This window comes from Pongo pygmaeus, chromosome 9 (genome assembly GCF_028885625.2).
Source record: "Pongo pygmaeus isolate AG05252 chromosome 9, NHGRI_mPonPyg2-v2.0_pri, whole genome shotgun sequence".
Taxonomy (NCBI): Eukaryota; Metazoa; Chordata; class Mammalia; order Primates; family Hominidae; genus Pongo; species Pongo pygmaeus.
In genome coordinates, this window is record NC_072382.2 from 87,418,204 (window position 1) to 87,439,379 (window position 21,176).

Here is a 21,176-nt window from a genome sequence, read left to right on the forward strand (position 1 = left end):
TGTTAAGAAATTTGGGGCCAGGTATGGTGGCTCACGCCTGTAATTTCAGCACTTTGGGAGGTTGAGGTGGATGGATCACTTGAGCCAAGGAGTTCCAGACCAGCCTGTGTAACACAGTGAGAATGTGTCTCTACAAAAAATAAAAAAATTAGCCAGGCATGGTGGTACGTGCCTATAGTCCCACTACTTGGGAGGCTGAAGTGGAAGGATCACTTGAGCCTAGGAGGATGAACCTGCAGTGAGCCAAGATCGCACCACTGTACTCCAGCCTGGATGACAGAGTGAGACCCTGTCTCAAAAAAAAAGAAAAGAAAAAAAGAAAAATTTTGGCAGTGCTTATGATTCTGTACTGAATTATGTGATGTGAACAGATTTCTTAACTTCACACAGAACAGTTTTGGTTGGAGAGGTTAAGAGAGCTCTGTTGGGAGAATTACGTGTACTTGTAGGGTGTCTTAAAGCCAGTTACTGTGTTTGTTTTGCTTGAGGGATGATTCTTTGTGACTCTTGGGTTCTGTAAAGGAGTTATGTGATAAATACATTTTACCCTGTTGCTGGAACAATCTGTGGGTGATGGGTAAGAACTCAGGTAGGACTAAATTTGAAAACATAAAATAAATGTTTTGATACTAAGAAACAAGAAGAAACTTTTTTTTTTTTGAACATGGGATATGAAATCCTAAAATAACAAAAAAGTGGCACATGTAGCTGGGTGCGGTGGCTCACACCTGTAATCCCAGCACTTTGGGAGGCCTAGGTGGGTGGATCATGAGGTCAGGGGTTCGAGACCAGCCTGGCCAATATGGTGAAACCCCAGCTCTACTAAAAATAGAAAAATTAGCTGGGCGTGGTGGTGTGTGCCTGTAGTCCCAGCTACTCGGGAGGCTGAAGCAGGAGAATGGCTTGAACCCGGGAGGCGGAGGTTGCAGTGAACCGAGATGGCACCACTGCACTCTAGCCTGGGCAACAGACCGAGACTCCATCTCAGAAAAAAAAAGGCACATCCTTAGTAGATAAGGTTTGGTAGTTGGAAAATTTGGGAATGTTTAAAGAGTTTTCTTACAGTTTTGGCTTCCGATGCTGGTTTTGGTCTCTGTAATGTGGAAGGGACATTTAACTAAAAACTTCAGGCCAGGCGCCGTGGCTCACGCCTGTAATCCCAGCACTTTGGGAGGCTGAGGCGGGCAGATCACTTGAGGTCAGGAGTTCAAGACCAGCCTGGCCAACATGGCAAAACCCTGTCTCTACTAAAAATACAAAAATTAGCTGGGCGTGGTGGTGCATGGTTGTAATCCCAGCTACTCTCAAGGTTGAGGCAGGAGAATCACTTGAACCCACGTGGCGGAGGTTGCAGCGAGCCAAGATTGTGCCACCGCTCTCCAGCCTGGGCGACAGAGGGAGACTCCGTCTCAAAATAATAAATAAAAAATAAAATAAAAAGTGGGAACCTGCAGGTACTATAATATGTGTGGCTATAAGGTCTTTTGTTATATTATGTAACTATCCATTTATGTTGTGAAAGCTTGGGAAGTTACTTTAGGCCTTTCTGTTAAGTAAATTACAGAAGAAAAATGTATCTGTTTATGTAGTTAAGACTTTGTTGTGTTCTCATTCATCAGGTAATTATTGAACATCTACTTGATGCCTACTTTCAGCATCTGCATGTGTGTGTGAATATTAAATATCACACCAAGACATTGTTCAGAGGAGACAGAATAGTGAGCTGAGATAAATGAGAATGTCTCTATGGAAGATTAGACTGGAGCATGAACTTGAAATATGAGTAAGATTGGATGGGATGGAAGTGGGTGGATGGGAATCACACTTGGAGATGATTAAAGTCATAAAACTAGAAATATGCAGTTCATCTTCAAGTGACAGTGAGGAGGAGACTTTTAAGGGTGGCATGATAGGTTCCTGTTTGGGTGGAGTGAAAGGTGAGGTTTTAAAGGTAAATTGGGACTGTTGTATGGATGGTCATGCTATGAGGGGTTTAAGTTTTTTCTTGTAAGCAAGTGTTTGAGCAAGATCTTAATATGGTGTTTTAGAGCTGGGCATGGTGGCGTCTGCCTGTAGTCCTAACTACTTGGGAGGCTGAGGTGGGAGGATTGCTTGAGCCTAGGAGTTTGAGACTGGCGTGGGTCAACATAGTGACATCTCTTCTCTAAAACCAAACCAAAACAAAACAAAATGGTTTTTTGGGAAAATAATTGTCTGGAATGGCTTGGGGAATCTTATTAAGATTAGAGGCAGGGAAACCAATTAGGAAGGTGTTATAATGATTGAAAAATGAATGAAAGGGTAGCATATATTGAATATCTGCTATGTGTAATGCAGTGTTCTAGGTTTTCATATGTATTATATTTATTTTTCACAGCAACCTTAAGAGGTTCGTGTTAATAAGCCTCTGGTTTTCCTTTTTTTTTTTTTTTTTTTTTTTTTTGAGATGGAGTCTCGCTCTGTCGCCCAGGCTAGAGTGTAGTGGCGCAATCTCGGCTTACTGCCAGCTCCGCCTCCCGGGTTCACACCATTCTCCTGCCTCAGCCTCCCGAGTAGCTGGGACCACAAGCGCCTGCCACCACGCCCAGCTAATTTTTTGTATTTTTAGTAGAGAGGGGGTTTCGCCGTCTTGGCCAGGATGGTCTCGATCTCCTGACCTTGTGATCCGCTCGCCCTGGCCTCTCAAAGTGCTGGGATTAAAGGCGTGAGCTACCCAGCCAAGCCTCTGGTTTTCAAGACACTGAATTTCAGAGAAGTTAATTTTTTTGCTCAGAGAGTCTGCTAACTTTTAGTGGGTATGCATAGATCTGCTGCTTTCAAACAGGTATATGTTATATGGCAATACTGTACTTTAATTCCCTATTAATGGAAATCTGGGTTTCCATTTTTTAATTGTTTTACTAGCAATGCTACAATAAATATTCTTACACATATCTTTGTACATAGTTTCTAGTACTGTATTTCTGTAGAAGAAACTCCTAGAAGTGGAACTAAGTTCCTGGATTAAAATGGCCTTTAAAACAAATGGTATAGGAGGAAGGATCCTGAATGGGTAATGGATCATGATTGTCATGACAGTTTTTAGAATCTTAGTAAAGATACAGTGTACTTCGTACTACATGAAAAACTAATAGAGCATATCCCTGCCAAGTATAACAGAAAGCCATGAAATATTAGAATGAAAGGCCCTAAAATAATTCATTCCTTAATTTTACTGTTAAGGCTCTTGAAATCTAGAAAGTTTTTATTATTCCTGAAATAGAGCAGGGATTAGGATGTAGATACTCAGATTTTTCGTTTACTATTCTAAGTGTAGTATTTTCCTTTCCTAAAGTAAATTTAAGGAGATAACAATATTTACATTTATTTTCTTTTTTTTTTTTGAGATGGAGTCTCACTTTGTCACCCAGGCTGGAGTGCAGTGGCACGATCTCAGCTCACTACAACTTCTGCCTCCTGGGTTCAAGTGATTCTTGTGCCTCAACCTCCTGAGTAGCTGGGACTACAGGCACGCACCACCATGCGCAGCTAATTTTTTTTTTTTTTTTTTTTTTGAGATGGAGTCTCACTCTGTTGCCCAGGCTGGAGTGCAGTGGCATGCAACCTTTTGGAGTTGTATGCTCACTGCAACCTCTGCCTCCCAGGTTCAAGCAATTCTCTGCCTCAGCCTCCTGAGTAGCTGGGATTACAGGTAACTGCCACCACGCCCGGCTAATTTTTGTCTTTTTAGTAGAGATGGGGTTTCACCATCTTTGCCAGGCTGGTCTTGAACTCCTGACCTCGTGATCCTCCTGCCTCGGCCTTCCAAAGTGCTGGGATTACAGGCATAAGCCAGCACGCCTGACCCTATTTTATATTTTTAGTAGCAACGAGGTTTCACCATGTTGGCTAGGCTGGTCTTGAACTCCTGGTCTTGAGTAATCCACCTGCCTTGGCCTCCCAAAGTGCTGGGATTACAGGCGTGAGCCACTGCGCTCGGCCCCACATTTCTTTCCATTGTGTTTTTGTGTGTGTGTGTGTGTGCGCACGCACACTCCTCACATGCTTGTGACTGCTGTTTTCTGCCATTTTTACTTAATATTACCTCATAATGGGTTATGAAATTTTGATGGGTTCCAAAAGTATTAAATGTTTAGTTACCCTTTCCTCTCCTCCATTCCTTTCCTATTAACCAAGTAAAGTGATAAACAGATACATTCTTATGTTTAGATGAGTTAAGATGGGAAAAGAAGATGAGATTTTTATCTTTATTTAAAAGGAAAGCCTGATGAGTTAAAAAAAAAAAAAAAAAGCTTTCAGAAACAGTGATCTGGAGGATTAGTCCACCCACTTTTTTTCCTATTTGTTTTAAATTGGTAGTCTAGAATTATATTTTGTTGGTAAGCTGTGGTTTGATTACCCATTCCTTGTTGGGCATTTTGGCTTTTTTTCTAAATCTCAAAACTTTTTAAATTTCCAATTATTTGTTGCTAGTATTATAGAAGTACAATTGATTTTTGTATATTGGCTTTGTATCCTGAAGGATGAAGAAAAGGGTATAATATGTATTGAATATCTTGTTAAACTCCCTAATTAGCTCTAGTAGCTTTAGGATTTTCTGTACAGATAATCGTGTCTATGAAAAAACCTTTTTACTTCTTTATTTTCAATTTTTATGCCTGTGATTTCTTTTTTTTTTTCTTTTTGCCTTATGGTGTTGTCTAGGCCTTCAAACACCATTTTGAATAGAAGTGGTAAGAGTGCAATGAGATAAACATAAATGCATAACAATGTTTTTTTCTTCCTTTGCTTTCTGAGTTTGTATAAATTGATGAACTGTTTCTTTTACCAATATGAAATGTCTTTTATCTCCAGTAATAATACTGTCTCAAAGTCTGCTTCATCTAAAATTTATAGCTTCCCCAGCTTTCTTATAGTGTTTACATGCTATATTTTTTCTTTTAACATGAATTTCCTTTATAACATACTTTTACCTTTTACTTTTAATGTAAATCTCTTTCTTATAGTGTTTCTTGTAGCTTCTTATAGTGTTTACATGCTATATTTTTTCTTTTAACATGAATTTCCTTTATAACATACTTTTACCTTTTACTTTTAATGTAAATCTCTGTCTCTTAAATAGCATGTAGTGTGGTGCTGCCTTTTCTTTTTTTAACTTATTCTTGTCTCTGCTTTTTAAGTAGGGTGTTTAATCCATTACTATTTAGTTATTTATATGGTTAGGTTACTCACTTTTATTTTGATTTAATCTGGTCCACAGAAGCATTTCATGATCAGGTCCAGGTTGTCCTGAGAATTTTCTCAGTGGACTACCTAAGTCTCAGTGAAGTTCTTTGACTAGCCTTAGCCTGCTTTTCTGACGAATTAGAAATCACTGGTACCTAAAGTATTTTTTTCTAGTTCTATATTTGTACTGTCAGTACTTCTTGAAATTTTTTTTCTTAAAATATCTTACCAAAGTTCTGAAAGTAGTTTCTAGCCTTAGCAGTATCATAAATTGTCAGATGCATGAGAAAACTTGGTAGTCTTTTCAGTATTCAGATAGAGGGTCAACTGAATATTGGTTTCCACTTATAGCAACATAAATATCTGTTAAAACCTGTAACAGCTATGAATAGTGATATGCTTTGTTATGGATCTCAGTGATACTCATTACTGGTTGTATCATCTTGACCAAGACCTTTAATTACAGAGAATTCAGGTAAAATGGAGATAATACCTGCATTGCAAGTTTTTTTTTTTATTAGGGATAATGTACACAAATGCATAGTAGTACCTTGTACACAGTTGGTACTCAATAAATTATATTTTCGAAAAATCATAGAATGTCAGCACTAGAAAGGATGTTAGAAATTACCCAGATAGGGCCAGGTGCAGTGGCTCATGCTTGTAATCCCAGCACTTTGGGAGGCCGAGGCGGGTGGATCATTTGAGATCAGGAGTTCGAGACCAGCCTGGCCAACATTGTGAAACCCCATCTCTACTAAAAACACAAAAATTAGCTGGGCGTGGTGGCACACACCTGTAATTTCAGCTACTCAGGAATATGAGGCAGGAGTATCACCTGAACCTGGGAGGTAGAGGTTGCAGTGAGCTAAGATTGCACCACAGCACTCCAGCCTGGGCAACAAAGCTAGACTCTGTCTCAAAAAGAAAAGAAATTACCCAGATAATGAAACCAGTTCAGAATGGTTAAGTGACTGTTAACTGCCCTCCCTCCCCCGCCACATTAGGGTGTAAGCTCTTTGAGAACAGGGATGTTTTATATTTTTTATTTTGTGCTCTATAGAGGACAGTGATGGACTTTAGATACTTTGCTTCATTAAGTACATTTCAGACATACTATGATATCACATAAATTGTATTTTTATCTGGTTTAAAATTATTGGTAAACCTTTGAGAGTCACATAGCTCTTAGAATATACATTAGTGAAAATGTAATTTCAGGTTTGTCTAGGTATCAATAGAAATGAAGCAGGGAGTTTTTAGAAATACAGATTTCTAAATTTGTATATTCAATACTAGGAATGCTTTCAAGCAGGCATATTTAAGTTGTTTCTGTGTAGTTTTTTAGCTATGTCATCATCGTGAAATGCTACTGCATAGTGTATTCCTTCCTTTTGCCATAACTGTTTTCTTTTCCTTTTTTTTTTTGAGACTGAGTCTTGCTCTGTCGCTCAGGCTGGAGTGCAGTGGCGCTCCACCTCCTGGGTTCATGCCATTCTCCTGCCTCAGCCTCCCGAGTAGCTGGGACTACAGGCGCCTGCCACCATGCCTGGCTAATTTTTTTTAATTTTTTTAGTAGAGACGGGGTTTCACTGTGTTAGCCAGGATGGTCTCGATCTCCTGACCTTGTGATCTGCCCGCCTTGGCCTTGCAAAGTGCTGGGATTACAGGCGTGAGCCACCGTGCCCGGCCCATAACTGTTTTCTTTAGTCCTCATCTCTTTGCTGCTATGCACACTTACAGACATCTCAAGCAGTGGACTTTTAATTTTTAAATTTCCCTTTTGAGCATTTTTACCCATTAGAAGGATTGGTACTTCATGAGTTTTATTCTTTTGTAGAGGTCTTAAAGAACAGAGAGGAAAAAAAAATAAAGAATAGAGATAACATTTACTTATATGTTTTTTAATAGAATAAAACTCATTTTATCTTGGAATTACCATATGGACCACTTTGTAAATCTAAGAAGCATCTGGGGATATTACTGGTCTTACTTTACCTATATATTGAAGCATTTTGTTATTTCATCCAGGAAATTATTTTATCAGTACTCATCAAAACTATACTTACAAAAAGGGGGCGAAAATAAAAAAAGAAAAATGTTGGAATTAGCTAGAATAGAAGTTGGCAAACTTTTTTGTGAAGGATGAGTTAGAAAATATTGTAGGTATTGTGGGCCACACTTGATCTCTGTGGCATATTATTCTTAAACAACCCTTTAAATATTTAAAAACCATTCTTAGCTCCCACGTCATACAAAACAGGTCGTGGGACCGATTTGGCCTGTGGGCCTTGGTTTGTCATTGCATTAACCTTCAATTTTCATGTTGCATTGCCCAAAAGATTATGCCATCTTTTAAGTAATATAAAAGGAGACTGGAGACACCATGTTTATGGTCTCTTTTTAGCTTTTATTGAACAGAATGTAAATTCATACTTTTAAATATTTTGTTCATAATGGCAAAGAGAAGAAAATGGACAGAGGAAGAAGTTTCACAATTATTAGACAAATCAGAAAATGAACACTGAAAGGTAAATTCTACACTGATGATGATGGTAAAGTGGATCATATAAGCAAAATTACCTACTATGAATCTTCAAATAAGATCTCATTATCTGAGTTTTCTCAACTAAAAATTTGATGATTGAACAGTGTATTTTTAAGGATCAAGAGAAAATATGAGGCTGGGTGTGGTGGCTTATGTCTGTAATCCCAACACTTTGGGAGGCTGAGATGGGTGCATCACTTGAGGTCAGGAGTTCCAGATTGGCCTGGCCAACATGGTGAAACCCCGTCTCCACTAAAAATTTGAAAATTAGCCGGGCGTAGTTGCACAGGCCTGTAATCCCAGCTACTCGGGAGGCTGAGGCATGAGAATTGCTTGAACCCAGGAGGCGGAGTTTGCAGTGAGCCAAGATCGTCCTACTGCACTCTAGCCTGGGCAACAGAGTGAGACTCTGTCTCAACAACAACCAAAAAAAAAAAAAAGAAAAAAGAAAAGAAAAGAAATATGGTATTCTACTCAGTCATTTAAGAAGAAGGAATTTCTCACATAATATTTCATCATGGACAAGTAGTAAAGGATGTGTTCTGCTATTCTTTTATCTCTTATATTTGTGCTCCAAAATAGACTGGATATGGTTTTATAAGTAGACAAATGCTGAAAGCAGGGGTGTATACAGAAGTGATTGGAATGAAATAGGTGTAGGAATGAAAAAACAATCATTGGCTTGATCATTCTAAATAATGGTTATAAATCTAAAAATGAAAATATTTTGCAAAATATAGATCAGAGGATAGCCATCCTTACTTCAACAAATTATGAGCTGTTAAAGGCTTCAAAACTTCAAGCTTTCAGGTATTATATTATGGCAATGTAGATGCCAAAAAAAGAACAAGATACAATCATAAGCTATAACTTTAATATTAGATATCTGACTTATGAAATTTATAAAATGGATGTGTTCCATAAGATGGATGTGTTCCATGTTTATCAATGATGGTTGATGGACAGTTGTATTCACAGGACATAGCCCATTTCGGCTATATCTTAAAAACAAGGAAAATGTGTAATGACTATCTGGATTTGCTGTACTTAAATACTTAGAAAAAATCTAATAAAGTTGTTTTCCGCTATTTCCTGATTCTTCTCAACATTCTTTGTAAAATATGTGTGTGTGTGTGTGTGTGTGTGTGTGTGTGTGTGTGTAAAGTTTCCATTAGATGCAAATAACAAATGATGGTGGTGACTGCTTTTCCTTGTATACTGACAATAAAGAACTAGCTCCCTGTAGGAATTTTTCCTCTGAGTTGTGTTTTGTGTTAGGCTCTTGATTTACATGGAGGAGGGATGCTTTGAGAAAGAGTCTTAAAAAAAATTAGCTGCTGCATTTACTGTTAACAGTGTTTTAAAGAACTTGATCTAATTTACATTTGTTTTTTATATTAGGACTAGGTCATATATTTTGCTTGCTCTTCTGTTTTTGTATTATGATTTATAATTTATTATTTTTGCATCTATTTGATGATATGCTTTGATAATGATATGTTTTCTGGATTTTAGCATAATTCTAGATTTAAAAGAAATCAAATGGTAGAGTAAGGAGCTCCAGAAAATCCAGTCTTCCATAAAAGCAACAACAACACTGTCAGAAGATCACAGCTCACTGTAGTCTCAATCTCCTAGGCCTAAGTGATCCTCCCACCTCGACCTCCCAAGTAGCTAGGACTGCAAGCATGTACCACCTCGCCTGGCTAACTTTTGTAGAGACGGGGTCTCCCATGTTGCCCAGGCTGGTCTCAAACTTCTGGGCTCAAGCAATCCTCCTGTCTCAGCCTCGGAAAGTGTTGGGATTACAGGATATGAGCAACTGTGTCTGACCCAGAATCAACTTTTTTGGAACTCTGGTAACCAAAAGCTTGTAGCAATCAGGGGAACACTTAATCAAGAAAATACACTGAATCTCAGTAAGAACAGTGAGCTTTTTGGCATTTGGCTACCCTGGTCCCATCTGCTTCTCAGCTCAGTGATAGCCTTGAAAATAACAATCTCCATTCCTGGTACTGATACAGGGAGCAGGATAGACCTAATTCAGAAAGAATTGTAATTAACTTGTTTTCATCTGTCTGGTGGCTTGCTAGAAGACTGTTTAAAAAAAAAGAGGTCTGCCTTTATGTCACTTAACTTGGAACTCTTGATGGAAAAGTATCTACCTTGGGGGTGTTTGTTAAAAGTATTTACAGACATATGTTTTAGTTACTGTTGCCTGAGGCAAAGGAAAACAGTTGGAGTAAACCAAAACTAACTAGAAAGGTTGGGAATGAGATGCTTTGGGGAATAAGGGCTTTGGAATTCTCTGACATACTCTTGGTAATCTAGAAGGGTACGTGCATTCCCAGAGCTTTATGTATGCTCAGGAAAGACCCGAGAAAACCCAGAGCTCTCTCTTCTGGCTCACTTTAAGTCTCTGCACAAGCAGGAAGTGAAGACTAAGGTGGAGTTATAAACTGCCTGGCTGAATACTGAAGGCATGTCCCAACACGCAGAGCCCATCTGCAAAGACTGGCAGAATTTTTTGGTTGCAGAGGTTTAAGGAAATTTCTTTTTAATCACTAGCAGACTACTAACTAATGGAACAGAGACTTCACTGGCCACATATAACAAAGAAACAGACTTTACAAAATTAGTTCAGGCAAGTCATTAAATGAGGAAACAACTACGACAAACAGCAACAACAAACCCCTAGAAGGTGGAAACATCTGATTTATAGCGTTGTCACATTGTACTATTCAAAATGTCCAGTTTTCTACGAAAAATTTTCAAACATACAAAGAAACAAAGTAAGGCTCTTATACAGACGAAACGAACAGAAACTTCCCCCAAGGAAGCACAGACAAAGACTTTAAGTAAGCTGTCTTTATTATGCTCAAATTGCTAAAGGAAACCAGGAGAATGATACATCATCAAATAGAGAATATCAATATAGAAATTATAAAAAGGAACTAAACAGTTTATAGCTGAAAAGTACAGTAACTGAATGGTTCACTAAAGGGCTTAGATAGCAGAATTGAGTAGACAGAAGAAAGAATCAGTGAAGTCGAAGATAAATTAATTGGAATATCCAGTTTGAAAAGCAGACCCTTAGAGACCTGTGAGACACCCTCAAGTGCACCAACATGCACAGCAGACACAGGGTAATGAGAGTAACATATGGAAAGGCAAGGGGGCTGGAAAGAATATTTGCTATGGTCTGAAATTCATTTGTGTCTTTTTATATGATGAGGTCCTAACCCCCAAGGTATTGGGAGGTAGGGACTTGGATAGTGACTGGGTCATGGGAGAGCCCTCATGAATGGGATTACCACTCTTAAGAGTAATAAGAAGATCACTTGCCCTACTACCATGTGAGAACACAGTGAGAAGGCACTGTCTGAACCAGAAAATGGACCTTCACCAGATACCAAATCTGCCAGTTCCTTGATCCTGGACTTCCCAGCCTCCAGAACTGTGAGAAATAAATTTCCAATGTTTATAAGCTACCCAGTTTATGGTGTTTTGTTATAGCAGCCTGAACAGACTAAAACAATATTTAAATAAATAATGCTCAGAAACTTCTCAAATTTGAGGAAAAACATTAACCACATTTAAGAAGCTCAAGAAACTCCAAGTAGGATAAACTACACCAAGACACATGATAATCAAACTGTCAAAAGGTAAAGAGAGAATGTTGAAAGCATCAAGAGAAGTAACTCATCACATACAAGGATCCTTGATAAGATTAATAGCTGATTTCTCATCAGAGACCCCATAGTCTTCTAGACGGTAGTGGATTGGCATATTCAGAGTTCTGAAAGGAAAAAAAAAAAAAAAGCTGTCAACCAGGAATTATATATTCAGAAAACTGTCTTTAGAGATGAAGGAGAAATACTTTCCTAAATAAACAAAAACTAAGTCATTGCTGGCAGACCTGCTCTATAAGGAATGCTAAAGAGAGTCTTCTCTATTAATTATTTTTCCCACACTCTGTTACTGTCTGTGTCTAGCTGCAGTAGTTTCAATACATTTCAGAAATGTAACAGCTATTTTTCTGGTGGGAAACTTTTAGTTCTTTTATTCTTTGTTAATATGCTAAAAACTAAGTAGCCTTTTGCATTTATCTGAAAAGAGGGACAAACTTGGACATAAGAAAACTTTTTCATGTATATAAATCAGAGGTTCTTTACAAATTTACAAAGGAAATTGTGTGACTACAAGTTTAATTTGAAATGTGTGGCATATGTTAATTTCTTGCAGGAGAAGGAAGCCAACATCCTTTTGGAGCCATGAATATTGTCCGAACTCCATCTGTTGCTCAGATTGGAATTTCAGTGGAATTATTGGACAGTATGGCTCAGCAGACTCCTGTAGGTAATGCTGCTGTATCCTCAGTTGACTCATTCACTCAGGTAATGCAACATACATTTCATTCTTTACCTCCCCCTCCACTGCTTTATTAAGGTATAATATACGAGTTAAAATCATATATAACTTAGGGTATACAATGTGATGTTTTTGATACATGTTTACATTTTGTTTTGTTTTATTTTGTTTTTGAGAGATGGAGTCTTGCTCTATTGCCCAGGCTGGAGTGCAGTGGCGCAATCTCGACTGACTGCTATCTCCGCCTCCCGGGTTCAAGCGATTCTCCTGCCTCAGTCTCCTGAGTAGCTGGGACTACAGGCACATGTCACCACACACCCGGCTAAGTTTTTTTTTTTTTTTTTAGTAGAGACAGGGTATTGCCCTGTTGGCCAGGCTAGTCTTGGACTCCAGACCTCAGGTGATCTGCCTGCCTCGGCCTCCCAAAGTGCTGGGATTACAGGTGTGAGCCACCGCACCCAGCCTATATTTTGAAATAAAATCAAGCTACTTAACATATCTGTCACCTCACACAGTCATCATTTTTTTGTAGAGAACAGTTAAGATCTGATCTCTTAGCAAATTACAAGTATACATTATTAGTAACTGTATTCTCCATGCTGTACAACAGATTTTCAGAATTTATTCTTTCCATTGAACTGAAACTTTGTGCCCTTTGACCATCATGTCCTCATTTTCCCTTCCCCTCCACTCTTCACCCCCTGGCAACTACCATTCTACTCTCTGCTTCTGCAAGTTCAACTTCTAGATTCCGCATATAAGTGAGATCAATCATTCTATTTGTCTTTCTGTTCCTGACTTCTTAGCCTATTGTCAAGAGGAAAAATTGATGATGTCGGAGAGCAAGGAGAACTGCTAAAGCAGTGTCCTTGAGTAGAAAATAGCAGCATATATGGAGGTGTTCACTTTAGACAGGATAATGGATATATGGGTACAGATTCAGGAGGCTGATAGATGTGGTGATGAGAACTTGTGCAGTCTCTCTCCTGATTTCTTCTTGCTTAGTGAAATAGAAAGGACGATCATCAGCTAAGATTGAGGTAGTAGAAATTGAAATAAAAAAAGACTATTAAATAAGTCTTCTAGCAGAGGAGTGAATGGATTAGGGAAACCATATGTTTGCCTGGCAGTACCAGAGGCGCACTTTTGAAGGTTGTGGTCATGAATGTAAAGGTAGATTTGTCACATCTTTGAAAATGGACTGAATTGAGAATGACAGACTCTGGGTCTCAAAAATGTTTTTTTTCCCATAATTTTACAAATAAACTGCTGTGCTGAAAACAAACTATAAAATAATCATAGTATCCTGTGTAGACAAAATTTAAAAAGTGTCTGGAAAATACACATTAAAATGTTATCCCTGGAGAAGGGTAAGAAGACTTTTTTACTGTACATGTTTATAAATTATTTGAGTTTTTAAAATAAAACTATAGTTTTAATTAAATGTATTATGAAATATTTTAAATACAGAGAAAATAGAGTAACTTATATTTTCCACAAATAGTTATTATGTAACTACTCTGTACCAGGCATGTCTTTTTTTCTTTTTCTTTTTTTTTTGAGACGGAGTCTCACTCTGTTGCCCAGGCTGGAGTGCAGTGGCGTGATCTCGGCTCACTGCAAGCTCCGCCTCCTGGGTTCACGCCATTCTCCTGCCTCAGCCTCCCAAGTAGCTGGGACTACAGGCGCCTGCCACTAGGCCCAGCTAATTTTTTTTGTATTTTTTAGTAGAGATGGGGTTTCGCCGTGTTAGCCATGATGGTCTCGATCTCCTGACCTCCTGATCCGCCCGCCTTGGCCTCCCAAAGTGCTGGGATTTCAGGCATGAGCCACCGTGCCCAGCCTGTACCAGGCATTTCTAAGCATGCATAGATACAAATAGGTCCACAAAACAGAATAACACCTGTCTTTACAGAGCTCTCTTTATGGTGGGGTATATATTAAGACTTCCATTGTCTTCCCCCTGGATTTAACTGTTATATTTTGTCTTATTTGCCACTGATTTTTAAAAAATAAATTAAGGCATTATAGGTATAGCCCACTGCTGCCTGCTTCTCTTCCTCCCTTTTACCTTCTAACTTTTTATATCTTTCCTATTCATATTTTAGTACTTAAAAAAATTCCTGTGTATCCACAAAATATGTATAGTACTATCTGTATCTGCTTCAAACATGTTTCTAATTTAATTACTTAGTTACTCCAAATTTTTATGAGTATTACATATATTTGGTTTAAATAGTCAAATAGTTTTTTTTTTATTATACTTTAAGTTATAGGGTACATGTGCAAAACGTGCAGGTTTGTTACATACGTATACATGTGCCATGTTGGTTTGCTGCACCTATTAACTCGTCATTTACATTAGGTATTTCTCCTAATGCTATCCCTCCCCCGTCCCCCACCCCACGACAGGCCCGCCCTCCCCCCGCCGTGTGTGATGTTCCCCGCCCAGTGTCCAAGTGTTCTCATTGTTGTATTCCCACCTATGAGTGAGAACATGTGGAGTTTGGTTTTCTGTCCCTGTGATAGTTTGCTCAGAATGATGGTTTCCAGCTTCATCCATGTCCCTGCATAGGACTTGAACTCATCCTTTTTTATGGCTGCATAGTATTCCATGGTGTATATGTGCCACATTTTCTTAATCCAGTCTATCATTGGTGGACATTTGGGTTGGTTCCAAGTTTTTGCTATTGTGAATAGTGCCGCAGTAAACATACATGTGCATGTGTTTTTATAGCAGCATGATTTATAATCCTTTGGGTGTATACCCAGTAATGGGATCACTGGGTCAAATGGTATTTCTTAGTTCTAGATCCTTGAGGAATCGCCACACTGTCTTCCACAATGGTTGAACTAGTTTATACGCCAGCCAACAGTGTAAAAGCATTCCTATTTCTCTACATCCTCTCTAGCATCTGTTATTTCCTGACTTTTTAATGATCGCCATTCTAACTGTTGTGAAATGGTATCTCATCGTGGTTTTGATTTGCATTTCTCTGATGACCAGTGATGATGAGCATTTTTTCATGTGTCTGTTGGCTGCATAAATGTCTTCTTTTCAGAAGTGTCTGTTCACATCCTTTGCCCTCTTTTTGATGGGGTTGTTTTTTTCTTGCAAATTTGTTTAAGTTCTTTGTAGATTCTGGATATTAGTCAAATAGTTTTTTTGAGATGGAGTCTCACTCTGTTGCCCAGGCTGGAGTGCAATGGCACGATATCGGCTCCTGCAACCTCTGCCTCCCGGGTTCAAGCAATTCTCCTGTCTCAGCCTCCCAAGTAGCTGGGGTTACAGGCATGCGCCACCAGGCCTGGCTAATTTTTGTATTTTTAGTAAAGACAGGGTTTCACCATGTTGGTCAGGCTGGTCTCGAACTCCTGACCTCGTGATCCATCCACCTTGGCCTCCCAAAGTGTTGGGATTACAGGTGTGAGCCACCGTGCCCAGCCTCAAATAGTTTAATATGTGAAACAGCTGTCCTCTGTTATGACTCTTACATTCTACTTCTATTCTGTTCCTTAGAAGCTATGATCTTCAACTCCCCTCCCCCCTTTTAATCTATTTTTCCTAGTGTCTATTATTTCCATATATCAGAAAAAACCTTGCTTAATCTGTTAGTTTTTCTGTTATAGATGTTTTCTATTTATTTACTAATATAAGACATGATGAAACTCTCTCACTTCCCTGCTTCCCAACATGTACACACTTCTTTTCTCCCCACCTTATCAGTATACATTTTTGTTAAATCAGTATTAAAAATCTACAATATTATGAGGAGGTAAATATTTTTCAGAACTGAGCTATGTGTGGTACAATGATTACATTTCTTTTCTTGTATAACTTTTCATTTTTCCTCATTTTTTTCCTTTGCATAGATTTCTATGTTTGTACTTCTAATTTATGCTCAAACTCTACTAAGTGTAAATTCTCATTCAGTTTATTTAAACATATCAGTTTTAAATTGGTGTTGGAAACATTCCACTTGGAATTCTCCTTTTTTTTTTTTTGAGACAAGGTCTCGCTCTGTCGCCTAGGCTGGAGCGCAGTGGTGCAATCACAGCTCACTGCAGCCTCAAACTCCTGGGCTCCCACGAGTAGCTGGGACTACAAGCAAGCATCACCAAACCCACCTAACTTTTTAATTTTTTATAGAGATGGGGCCTCATTATGTTGCCCAGACTGTCCTTTCTTTTTTGTTCTACTGTTGATTGACTATTCTCTGGACCTATTGTATAGCCATAGACAAGGTATTATTTCCTTTCACCATTACTACAGAAATTCTTTTTGTTTCTCTTCTGTGTTGAATCCTTTGTTTTTCCTTCTTGTTGATTTGTTCTTCTGTATGTTTTAAAAATGAATATAAGTAGTATTATTCTGTATAACTTGCTGTTGTTTACTTATTATTTTAAATATTTATCTATGTTGATACATGGAATATACTTTTTGATTGCTACATAGTGTGCCATTGTATAAATGAGCCAGTTTTTTTCATTTCCTTTTTCATATGTTCTCACTAACATTTATCAGACCTTTAAAATTTTGCCAAACTGATGAATGAAAATTAGAATATCATACTTTGTGTTTCTTGATTACTGGTGATATTGAGCATCTTTGCACACTTTTGGGCTGTGTTTGTATTTCCTTTTATAGGAATTGACTTTATATATTTTGTCCAATTTTCTGTTGTATTGCTTTTGGCACTTTTTAAATTTAGTCTTTTGGGAAAAAAACCTAAGATGCCTTTATGTGTTCTAGATAATAATCCTTTGTAAATACATTGCATTTTTCTCCTTCGAGCATGGTGCTTGTCTTTTAACATTGCTTATAGTGACTTTTACATACAGATATACTATATTTGTATATAGATAAATGTATTGTTTCTTTTATAATTTGTGGATTTGTGGGTTTTTTAATGTTTGAGAAATCCTTCTCTATCCTGATATGTAAAGATACAAAGATGTTCTCTTCTCTCTCTCTCCCCCTTTGTGTGTGTGTGTGTGTGTAGAGATGGGGGGTCTCGCTATGTTGCCCAGGCTGGTCTCGAACTCCTGGCCTCAAGCAGAGCCTAAGATGTTGTCTTTTAGTTCTTAAAGCCTTAAGGTTTACTTTTTGAATATGTTTGTGTGCAGTCTGGTAAGGGAATTAAACTCATTTTTCCCCTTATGGAAAACTAGTCCTAGCCCCATGAATTGAGTAATTAGTCCCATTTTTTTTTTTACCATGAGTAACAGCATCTTTGTCATATATGCTTAGGTTTATTTCTGGGCTCTCTCTTTTATTCCAATTAGTTTATTTGCCTGTCTCTTTGCCAGTGGGGCAAGTTCTTCCTCACAGTCATGCAAATATGTATAGGTATTCTTCATAATAATTATATCAGCTTGTTGAGTTTCATGAAATAGTTTGTCAAGTTTCATGAAGAACCTTGTTGCAATTTTGTTGGTAATAACATTGGATACATAGGTTTAATTTGGGGAGAATTGGCCACCTTTACCACATTGTCTTTCCATATGTGACATGTTATATCTTTCCATTGAACATGGTATATATAGGTCCTTTTGTTTTCTTTTCTGTCTCTTAGCAGTCTTTATAATATTTTCCACAAAAATCTTATTAGTTTGTCTTAGCATTTTTTCTAGGTATTGGAGAAAATGCTTTGTTTGTATTCTGAATGGAATCTTTTTAAAGATGTAAGTTACACTTAAAAATTATTGTCACTGGTGTGGAGGACTGCTGTTTTTTTTTTCCTAATATTGATCTTTTAGTTGTGACTTTAGTCTGGGTACAGTAGCACATGCCTGTAACTCTAGCACTTTGGGAGGCTGAGGTGAGAGGATTGCTTGAGCCTAGAATTTTGAGACCAGCCTGGGTGACATAGTGAGACCCTGTCTTTATAAAAAGATAAAAAATTACCCATGGTGGTGCATGCTTATAGTCTCAGCTACTTGGGAGGCTGAGGCAGGAGGATCACTTGAGCCTGGGAGGTCAAGGCTGCAGTGAGCCGTGATTGTGCCACTGCATTCCAGCCTGGGTGAAAGAGTGGGACCCTATCTCAAAAACAAACGAACAAACTGTTAGTGACTTTACTGAACTTTTGATATTAATCAGGTGCCTTCACAGTAGAGTCTCTTGGATTATACTGCCTTCATATTATTCAACAACCAAATAAAAAAACCTAATAAGACCAAGTCTCTTGTGTAGAGAAGAGACAGCATGGCTGATTTTGTATATTTGAGAAAGTGATGCTGGAAAGATTATTTTTGAGTGAGTAGAAGGTATTATTATCTTCAGAAGTTCAGTTACTTTTAGGGTTAGTACTTAAGCCCATTTGATTCTAGGAAATGTGAATCCATTTACTTCTAGCTTCTACCAAGGAGACTTGGAGTATGTTAGTGAATTTGGTCATTTAAGAGTCAAGGAAAAGAAACAGATTAGGAAACAGAGGAAATGGAATAGTGCTGCCTTTATCTTCTTTCCAGCAGTGGAAATAACCAGTTGCTCCTTTATAATATGTAAACTCTTATCTTTCTGGCAGGTAAAAGACTTCTTAGAGATGGTTACTATTTTATATGAGAAAATAGGTTGATTTGAGGAGAGTGATAATTGAGGAGGGACATAGTGGATGCAGACGTGGAGATGAAAGAAAATATTTTGAAGAAAAATTTTTTTCTTTTTTTTTCCCCAAAGTGAGTAGCATATTTCACAGTGTCATTGTATGTATGGTTATTCTTAACATTCTTTTTTATTCATTTATTTAATTTTATTTTTTTGACACAGGGCCTCACTATGTTGCACAGGCTGGTCTTGAACACCTGGCCTCAAGTGATTCTCCTGCCTCAGCCTCCCAAAATTTTGGGATTACAGGCATGAGCCACCGCACCCAGCCAACTTTCAGCATTAGACTATCTTAGAACTGACACTCCTTATAAACAAGTTAATGTGAGAACATTTTTAATTTAAAAATATTGAGTTCTAAATGAAGTATTTAGTATAATCCATTAATCTATTATTAACTTTTCAGTTCACACAAAAGATGTTGGACAATTTCTACAATTTTGCTTCATCATTTGCTGTCTCTCAGGCCCAGATGACACCAAGCCCATCTGAAATGTTCATTCCGGCAAATGTGGTTCTGAAATGGTATGAGGCATTTTCTGTCTCCAACATTAAGGCTTTTTATAACTGAATATCTATTTTGCCTGTGAATATATTCCTTTTTTGACATTTAAACATATTCTTTTATTATGAACATCAGCACTGCATGCCATTAAAGTATGTACTGTAGAGATCTGAGGAGAAACAGTTCTTACCCTAAATATTTTGTTGTATAGTAGCCATTATGAATTTATAAAGACAGGAAAATATAATTGCCTATGTTTTAGGGACCACTGTTAAAGCTTATAAATATTTGTGTATTTTCATTTAGAAGTACCATCTATGAGACTTGAAATATCAATCAAAACTTTTTTTCTGTTGTTTCGAAAATCTTGATCTACAATAAACATGTACCTTTAGGGTACAAGAGTAGTTTATACTGCACCGTGTACATGAATGGCTAATGAATCTATTTTCCAACTTTCCCGTGTTTTATAGATATTTCTTTTCACTTTGAGTATTCCTAGAGATGGGAGGATGCCTAGGAACAGTTTGTTGAGAAGTGGTACCATGGTGTAGCATGGAGAGCATTGGAATGCACTAGGTTTGAATTTTGGCATAATGTAGCTATGTGACCCTGAGCAAATTTCTCTCATCTGCTCATCTGTGGAATGAGGAAATAGGAGTTGAATTTGATTTTTTTCCTTAGGTCCCTTCTAGCTCTTAAATTTGCAGAAGATAAACAATTACTAAAATTTCTTATGATTTGTGCTCTCTGATAAAAGCTAATCAAAACTGCCCCGATATTTAAATTCCTATGCTTGCTGTCTTTTTATAAGAATAATTACATTTCCAGATTATCTTTTTAGTTTTTTTATAGCTTTTTAGAAATGACATGTAAAATTGTTTTGGATAAGTCATTTGGCAGTTAATGAAAGATCCTATTTTAATTTTCTTGTGAATGTAAATATATGTGTTTTCTTTTCTAGGTATGAAAACTTTCAAAGACGACTAGCACAGAACCCTCTCTTTTGGAAAACATAATTTGAATAAAATAATTTTTAATGGATTCTGAAATTTGTCATGTTTTGAAGATAACTGACTCCATCTAAAAGTATGAGGTCAAAGGATCATGAAACCTAAGTTTAAAAACTGCTTAGAGACTGAAGCTTAATTAAAAATCTTTATTAAAAATTAAAAACATTGAAAAATGAAAATATGTTCATCATTAAAGACTTTTTTCCCCTTAAGCTCAAAATACTATTCAGAGGCAAAACATTTTGTTTTGGCTATGATTCATTTTTTTACTTAAAAATAAAACCTATTCCGGACAGTAGTGTGCCAAGTACCATTGCATGTGTAATCATTCATTTATTGAAATGAAACAGTGGTTTGCTGGAGTAGTTAACCTTTCAATTACCTATCTCAAAATTTGGGAGACTTGAAAAAATACGAAATATACATTTTTAAATATGGAAAAATTATTTTCAGAGATTATTTCTTAAGATTGTCAGTTTTTCCAATTAATACAGGTTGGCTGTCACTTTTTATATCTGCAGATTCATATAAGTTTAATAAAATTGCCATATTGGTGAGCTTTTATTTAATACTGGCAGGCATTTATATGTAGACTATAGGATTCTTCTTGTTAATGGATGGTTAGTAGTTCATTTTTTGTTGATTATAACAATACTCAAAACTGGGTAATTTATTGACTTAATTTTTTTTTTTTTTTTTTAAGACAAGCTTTTGCTCTGTTGTCCTGGCTGTAGTGCAGTGGCGTGATCACAGCTTATTCCAGCCATGACCTCTTGGGCTCAAGTGCTCATCCTGCCCCAAGCTTTCCATGTAGCTGGGACCGCAGACGTGCACCCCCACACCCAGCTAATTTTTTTGATGTTTTTGCAGAGACACAGTCTTACTGTGTTGCCCAGACTAGGC

At 37.5% G+C, this 21,176-nt stretch overlaps 1 protein-coding gene across 1 annotated transcript in view; it reads left to right on the plus strand.

The window, feature by feature from the left end:
• The window catches only part of HIKESHI (heat shock protein nuclear import factor hikeshi), a 41,246-nt gene extending 20,942 nt beyond the window's left edge, over positions 1-20,304 (plus strand). Inside the window, exons 3-5 of the mRNA XM_054438018.2 lie at positions 12,020-12,171; positions 19,162-19,280; positions 20,225-20,304. Of these exons, the coding sequence (XP_054293993.1) occupies positions 12,020-12,171; positions 19,162-19,280; positions 20,225-20,279 (326 nt within the window). The 3' untranslated portion in view covers positions 20,280-20,304. The remainder of the gene's footprint in view (positions 1-12,019; positions 12,172-19,161; positions 19,281-20,224) is intronic.
• Positions 20,305-21,176: the final 872 nt, after the last annotated feature.